Below are 8523 nucleotides of genomic sequence, written 5' to 3' on the forward strand. Positions count from 1 at the left end.
AAAATTTTATGGTGTATTCTAAAATGATAAATATGTAAAACAGATGTATTTTATATATCATGGTGTATTTTTATTATCATGTGGAAATATGTCATGAAATCGATTCATATTCTGAAATATGTCTTGAATTTGAAGCCGATTTTATGAATCATGATTTCATGTTCTTAATATGCCATGTTTTAAATGCAGTTGGATTGTTGTTTCGGAACATGTCATGTTAAACAATTTTTCATTTTCTTTCCAATTAAATCATGGAGTGGATGCGACGGAAAGAGATGGGGGTGGAGGTGGTTTCGAAATATGTCATGAATTTAAAGTCGATTTCATGAAATCATGATTTTGAAGTTCATGGCAGATTTTGAAGTCCATGGCAGATTTCACAAGGTGCTTGAATCGATTTATAAAATCTGCCATGATTTTAAAGTTTATGTTTTGAAATCCATTGTGTTTATGAAACCGATTTTATGGTGGAATTCATGGTGGTATCGATTTTGCATTTATTTGTTGGGATTAACGATTGTCATGTTTTATGGAATAGATTTTAGGTGTATTTATTCATTGGAGATTCAATGTGTGTACGGAATGGAATGGATTTCAGTTAGTTTTGGAAAAAAGGATAGCAAAGATTTGAATTATCCCCCTTCATTTTCAAATCATCAATCAAATCCCATTTAATTAGGAAAGTATAATTACATAAAACCTAATTACAGACCACCTATTTAGGTAACATTTGTTATGCATATTTATGTGCAAGGATACTATTGGTATTGAAAAAGAGAAAGGATGAAAATATAAGTGCAAAAAAGTCAAAGGTTGAAAACTTACGAGGAGAAACACATAAGGATGGATATTTAAAAACTCCTATTTTTAAATATTTATTTTTTATTTTATGAGAAATAAATTATTCTCTTATAATGCATAATCTTTAATTCAACCCTTGAACGGAAGCCAGAATTAGGCAGGCATAGCAGATTGCCGTACCCTCCAAATTTCTCTTCTTGTCCCCAATGTGATTAGGACAATTTTAAATTAGTAGGCCTCGGAGAATCTTACAAATAATTACTCCAACTTTATTGCTGCTCATGGATAACAACCTAATTAATTACCGAACCAAAAAAAAGTATATATCGTATTACAATTGTCCTCAACGAGTTTTCATATTTTGAAACATTTGCATTATATAGTTTCATTAACAACGATATCAAATACATCACTCTCAATACAAGTAACTAACCAATCATTCATCCGCTGATCTCTAATTTGATTGCATCGGGTGCTTAAATATTATTGAGTAATATGTTTGAGAAGGGCTAAATTAAAATAAAACTAAAAATATTATTCTATTTTTGTTTTTGTTTTATGAGTGTTCATGACAACCCTCGGCAGAGGGTGGAGCCGGCCACTCCCCTTCTTCCTTTTCATTTTTGGCGTGTTGTAGTGCATCTTTGCATTAAATGGTGTAGTGTGGCGTATTCAGCCATTTATTTTTACAAGTAACAGTTTAGATTTTAATCCAAATAGTGATTAATTTAAATTTATAAAAGCTCAAATTAAAATCGAGCCGTTCATACAAAAATAGACGATCGGATCACGGCGGATTCCCCGATTTTCCTACCACAAAATAAAGTTCTTCCCTGATTTGGGAATTTGGCGTCCACTCACTCTCTCTCTCTCTCATTTGTAAATACTGTACCTGTTACCCCTCTTCTCTCTCTAGCTAATCCCCATGGAACCTCCCCCCTTCTTCTCCCTGCCTCTCCCCACCTTCTTCCTCTTCTTCACAACCATCTACTTCCTCGGCTATTTCGTCATCTTCCGCAACTGGAACGCCACCACCAGACCCCAAGCCTCCAGCTGCTTCCTCTCTCTCTCCCACGGCACCCCCGCCGTCGTCCTATCCACCCTCTCTCTCCTCCAAAAAACCCCAAAAACCCACTTCAACTTCGCCTCCCCAAACACTCCCTTACAAAACCTCACCCTCGACTACAGCACTGCCTACTTCCTCGTCGACCTCCTCCACTACCTCCTCTTCGTCCCCACCGACCACCTCTTCATCGCCCACCACGCCGCCACCCTCTACGTCTTCCTCACGTGCCGCTACGCCGTAAACCACGGGGCTTACCCCCTCTTGGTGCTCCTCGTCCTCGCCGAGGTCACCAGCGCGTGCCAGAACACCTGGACCCTGGCGGGGTTCCGCCGCGAGGAGTCCCCCGCGGCGGCCGCGGTTTACGGGTTCCTGTCTCCTGTGTTCTACTCTGTTTACACGGTGGTGAGGGGGGTGTTGGGGCCGGCGTTTGTGTGGGAGATGGGGGTGTTTTACTTGAGGGGAGGTGGGGATGGGGCGATTCCTACGTGGGTTTGGGGTTCTTGGATGGTGGTGATTGTGAGTGCGATTTTGGTGAGTGATTTGTGGGTTTGGAATCGGTGGGTCGATTGGTGCACACAGAGGAGGAAAAAGGATTAGTCCAAGTGCTGGTAAGGTAAGTTGATCCGGACAAGTGAGTTAAAAAAAAGAGGAGATGATGAAGAAATTGGGTTAAGGAAGTTTTTTTTTCGAACATACCCCCGGATGCTGCCAAGCATCTGCTTGCAAGCGGTGCCGAGCGACCCATCTAGTTGTTTATTTCGGTAATGAACGACTTAGATCTTTATCCGAGCAACAGACGGTCGAGATGGACCGCTTAGCATTGCTGCTAAGCACGGGACTGTGCTTGGCAGCATCTCCCATTCCCGAATTACTGCCCCCAAAAGAGTTGGGGCTATGTTTGGAATACCAAAAAAGATTGGGGTTTAATTTTAAAATTTTGGTTCTCTTTTTTGTTTTTTTTTAAATTTTTTTTATAGTAATTTGGAGTCAGATTTTTGGTTTTTATTCGTCTACTAATATTTTAGTTTTTTTTTTCCTTGATTTTAGTGGATCTTAAAGATATTTTCCTCATGTATGGTTAAGTTTTCTTTTATTTTTTAAACGGACCAAAAAGGTTATTTTTTTTAATGAGAATATATCAACTACTTTTGAAAAAATAACTGCTCAGGACGTATTTTGATAATTAATATCCGCTAAGGATATGTTGAAAATATTTGTTAATGCTAAAAATATTCTTAGTGAATATTAATTATCAAAACACGTCTTTGACCGTTATTTTTCCGCTACTTTTCATGTCTGGTAGCTTGTTTGTATCCATCACATCTTTTAGAATAGTGCATAGCGTCTTGTTGAATGCTTTTGCTGATCCAATTGTTGTAGCATGATATAGGAATATTTTAGCTTTTTTCTCGTTTTTAGTGCATTTTTATTCATACCTGACTCATTTATACTTTATTTTTTTGACTTTCTAGACAAACCAAAGAAATTGAAAATTTTTAACTAGAACGTATAATTTTTTTTTTCCCGACTTTATAGGGTTCATAAACAGAGCTTGAAGATGTGAAATTTACTTATTAGGTTTCTTAAGATCGTCGTCCATAATATATTGAGTTTGAACTTACTTAATGAATTCAATGTACCTTTGTTCCTGTGCATAGAAAGATACTTTTGTGCAATTTTGTGATTAAAAATGCATGAGTCAGAGTACGAAGGATTTTTGTTACGGGTTATCTGGTGGTTTATTTCGTACATTAAAGGGTGGTTAAATATTTCATTGAATAGGATAGTTAAACATAAAAAATATTTGTAATTGAATGAATTTTTTTTGTTTTGTTTTGTTTTTGAACAGGTAATAGAAAGAATTGGAAACAAAGATTTATTTCCATTTTTTTGGGTGGGTATTGGAGGCATGACAACCCACTCACTGTTAATAACCAAGCCCGGTACAGAAGCTATTTACTAGTATTTCCCTTTATTTATGAACAAATTCTTTAAAGCACATGTTTTCTTTCTTTCTTTATGTACAAATTGTCGTAGATTCTTTGCTAGTGGAGATATATATTGTTATTACTGCTATAGATTTGCTGCTTCTGTTGTATTCTGTGCTTTATAAATCTCTGTTATCAACTGTGCTCTGCTACTGGCAATTTTTTTAAGGTCATGCTTTAGGTCTTTTTTTTTTGTTTTTTTTTTTAAAATTTTTATGATCAGATGTCCGAGTTAATTTGCGTGCGCCTCGACTAATTTCAGAATCCTAAAATGCTTCAAGTCCTTTTTGCGTACAAGTATTTCTCCTTTTTCTGAGAACTTTGTTGTAATTGTGGCGGCTTGTTAATCTTAACACACCTATTTACAAACTTTCTCTTTACCAACGTAAATTAAAGAGTTTGTAAAAGTACTTTTAGAAATTTGTAGGCCGAGTACTTTCCTCCGTTACTATTTCATAGTCCACCTTTTTTTTTTTTGAGTGTTCAAAAATAGATAGTATCCACTTCCAAAAGTTAACACAAAAAAGGATCCAACTTTTCATTTTTGCCCTTCTTTATTGATTCCTCCTTTTATTGATTCCTTCACTTTTTTTGAATTTTGAATCCTTCTAAGACTTTTGAATTACCCGCCTCGATTCGTTGCTCAATATTTTCAATGCAAAAAAGAAAAGAAAAGATCGAAAAAGAAAAGAGTTTGTAAAATTATCCCATATTGGCATAACTAAAGTGGATTAATTTAATCACTTTTAACTCAATTACTGCTAAGCACTACATTTATTTATATATGGATCCATCATCATTTATCTCCGGCCTTTGCCTGGTTGCCTGGCAGGGTAGTGCAAGTCAAAACTTTAGACAGTACTGGATTAATTAATAATTATGTGGGGAATAATTGGAATATAGGGTTGCTCATTATTACTAGTAGTACACTAAACCTCCTCCTACCAATTGATGTTGGTGGCTTGCAATTGCAAGACAACTTCACGCCTCTCACGTTGTTAAGTTTAGCCAACCACTAAGTACTTCACTCCCATACGGAACTTGTTCAGCCATGAGAGATAGGTTATACTATTATATATACAGCCGCATACACATACACTCACACGCAAAAATATTTGTAAGAGAGTGTCTTTTCACCCCTCGCCTACCGCACTAACAGTCTAGATACTCTTCCAACTCTATCCTGGATTAGTTTTTTTAAAATCCGGACCATTAATCGCCGGGATGGAGGACGAGATTGGGGGAGCGGTGAGGGTAGCCTTGCTGGTTCGTTTTTTCTTTTTTTGTTAGTGGAAGAGTAAGAAATTCAATAAAAATGAGAAAGAAACTATAAGAAACAGACCTTGTAGGGAGACGATTAGAACAAAAGATCAAACAATCAATAAAAAAGAAACCGCCTACCCCCAAAACAAATACAGATAGAAGCAACTAAATGCATTCATAGATAAAATTCCTCTAGTACTTGCAAAAAAACCATTAGAAAATCACGAGCAGATAAATGATATTAGTGCAGCACAAGACGCTACGGTTTATGAAATACACGAGGATTGTTGCAACTATCTTTAATGGTATGCACTCGTTTGCGCTTATACCTTGCGTATTTTTTTGAAGGCCTAACCAGTTTGGGCATTGTCAAGATCCTTGACCCGTGATTTTCTCTGTGAGAGGCTCTTTTCTGCATTTGTATCTTATGTTAATGGGCGCATAGTTTCTTCCCCTCCACAACATATGATCTTTCACAATTAGGGGTGCTAAGCAAGCCAAACACAGTATTATTCAGGCTTGGTTCAACTCTTTGTTATACATGTCAAACCCGACTCGAGCTATTGAATTTTTTAAGATTAATCGTTTAAGTTCGGCTCACATTTGAAGTTTTGTGATCTTGATAAATTTGACTTGACTCATAAAATATGCAAGTTGATAAGCTTGGTTTGGTTCATAAAATATGCAAGTCAATCTTGAGTTTTAAAATCTAGAGCTTATACTCATGAAATTTCGAGCTATTATGTTTGTGTTTAAGCTCGTGACGTTTTACAGGACCTTTTTGTAAGATTTGATGAAGCCCAAAATTTCTATATCTCACTCGACAAGTTTCCAAATCTGGATGCAGAAGCACTAGGAAGTACGAACGTAGTAGTCATTGGAGAAATAGTGTAAATGAAAGATATCTCACATATTTGAGATATTTATTGATTTATCCCTATGTTTGTAATATTTACAAAATGACCCATTATTCATGAGTCTATCAAGCCAACCACACGTATGGTCAGGCTTGGCTTGAATTTAAAAACAAACACTAAAAAGTGATCGAGCTTGGCTTATACTTTACTTAAACGAGTTCAAACAAGCCAAAAATGGAGCCATACTCAAGCCGAGCTGAAGTTGTTTGATTTGTTTAGCAACCCTATTCACAATGTCATGAGATTATTGTTTCTTTGGGGATAAGTGGCGAAAAAAGGAAGGGAAAATGCAATCTTAAAAACACTGGACACATGAACGAAAAAGGAAGACAAAGGCTTGTAGCTTTGTTGAAAGGACTTCTGCCCGCTTTTAGAGCATCTCCAACCCATCTTCATTTGGGCACAAAAACTTCATCTTGGAGAATTCATGCCCTCCAACCCTTCTCTATTTGAGGTCTCCATTTTGGAGACTTAATTCTCATTCTCCATATTTGGAGGATTACCTCACAAATGGAGACCCATCTCCATTTCTCTCATTCACTAATATTCAATTTACTTTTTTGCTAGAATTTCGTTAATTATATATAACTTTTACATTATGCATCATTTTTCTACAAAATTGGTATTTTTGGAAAGACAATAATAATACCTTCAAAATGAGTCTAATGTTAAGTATATGTAAATGCATTTTGAAATAACATCAAATGTAAATTCAAACCATTTGAACTCATAATATTAATTTTTTCTCATTTATACTACTATCCTATTATTGTATTGGTTTGAATAATGAGTTGTAATGAGAAAAAAACATGCATCTAATGAAAGGAGGGAAAAAAATAATATCGAACAATAAATGGAGGAAGAATTGGGGGGAATTTTAGAGGTAAAAAATAGAGAATTGGGTTGGAGTTGTTGATTCTCCAAAATTACTTTTTGAGTCGAATATAGTATATTTTTGAGTCTCCAAAATGGAGAAAGAGTGAGAGATAAATTAGAGATGCTCAAGATAGCTCTGGAATATGCAGAATAGGATTCCATTGTGGGACTCACTGCAGATGTTCATTTACAAGATCTTTTCAATAGGAAACGCCTTGTCTGCCGTTTGGCGTGGAATCCAGCCAACTCCAACACAGCATCGCGTTCATTTCAATGATTTGATTGTTTGCATTGCAGAGCACGTTAAGGCTCCATTTCTACTAACAAAAAATATTAAAAACTCAACATATTTTATTATCTCGTTTTCACTAACAAAAAAGTTTTAGCATTTTATTATCTCATTTCCATTAACAAAAAAGTTATCAACAAAAACCTTTTTTGTTGCAATAACTCTACTCACAAACCCATCAACTTATTTACAATCAGAAACAACTTGACATTTCTCAACAATTTATTTACTATCAGAAACACCTAACAACTTCTTAACCACAAATAAAAATCTACAAATTTTTGACTACCGAAAACACCCCTAAAAGTAGCATGAAAAATTAGGTCAATTGAATACCTAATAATATCTAATTAGGCATGTACATAGAAACAAAATGAGTTGGCACACTACATTATAACTTGAAGAACATATTATCAATGTGCTATGATAAGATATTATTTGTTACTCCCTCCGTTCCTATTTAAGTGTCACTAAAATTCTGTGTGACATTTTCAATTGCATATATCTCTCAATGTATATTGTTGAAAATATGCAGTATGGATTTTGTTTGATAGATCTCAATTATTTCTATAAGACAATGATTTTAAAAACATAAAGCATAATACACGTCGAGAGATATAAAGTTTTTGAAAATGGCACGTAGAACCATAGTAGACATAAAAAGGGACGGAGGGAGTATTACTTATCCAAAAAAAAAAGACGATATTATTTGGTATCCAATTGATTGGGTTTTTCCTATTATTATAGTACTCAATGAGCACTGTAATGTGAACAAATTAGATCATCAAAATAGACGTGACATGGTGTCGGAGTTCGCCTGAGGTGGAGTCCACACCCCAAACGGGATGTCTCCTTTGAAGACCCTGCAGCATATATTCCCTGTTCTTGACTAGAAAAATGGAAGGTTCGCTACAATGCCAGGGGACCAAGATGCTGAAGGGGACCAGGATTTTGAAGATAAAAACGGTACCAAAGGTTGGCTATGGGGTGCCAGGGTCACCCCAATTTGAATGTTGGATCCAATAATTTGTCACATACACAAGAATTTAAATAGGAGCGTTACAGACTTGGACCACTTTCTCACACGTTTCTTTCTCTTTTAGGACAACAGGCTCGCACATTCATCACAAAATGAAAAATTGACCAATCACCTCAATTTCTCTACCGGGGATTAATTTAATTTAACAGTAAACTTTTTTATACTCCTGAACCGTAAAATTTTTAATTCTCTTGTTGCATCACAGTGGTATGAGAAATTTTGGTCGTATGAGAAATCTTGGTCCTGTCCTTGCCAAGATTTCAACATTTTTGACAGAGAAAATA

General features: G+C 35.7%; 1 protein-coding gene across 3 annotated transcripts; it reads left to right on the plus strand.

The window, feature by feature from the left end:
* The first annotated feature begins 1512 nt into the window (after positions 1-1512).
* Positions 1513-3994, plus strand: LOC131309973 (TLC domain-containing protein At5g14285-like). Of its 3 annotated transcripts, none has more exons than XM_058336719.1 (2): positions 1513-2484; positions 3717-3994. In XM_058336719.1, the coding sequence occupies exon 1, from the start codon at positions 1727-1729 to the stop codon at positions 2462-2464; it is 738 nt and encodes a 245-aa protein (XP_058192702.1). In that variant the 5' UTR covers positions 1513-1726; the 3' UTR covers positions 2465-2484; positions 3717-3994. The 3 variants fall into 3 exon arrangements, with proteins under 3 accessions (XP_058192702.1, XP_058192699.1, XP_058192701.1); XM_058336716.1 differs by having other exon boundaries at positions 1513-2480; XM_058336718.1 differs by having other exon boundaries at positions 1513-2475.
* Positions 3995-8523: the final 4529 nt, after the last annotated feature.

Source organism: Rhododendron vialii, chromosome 12a (assembly GCF_030253575.1).
Source record: "Rhododendron vialii isolate Sample 1 chromosome 12a, ASM3025357v1".
In the NCBI taxonomy this organism is placed as follows: domain Eukaryota; kingdom Viridiplantae; phylum Streptophyta; class Magnoliopsida; order Ericales; family Ericaceae; genus Rhododendron; species Rhododendron vialii.

What these genes read in the sequence shown, in the direction of transcription:
- LOC131309973 (XM_058336719.1), top strand. Translation starts at nt 1,727, where the DNA reads ATGGAACCTCCCCCCTTCTTCTCCCTGCCTCTCCCCACCTTCTTCCTC.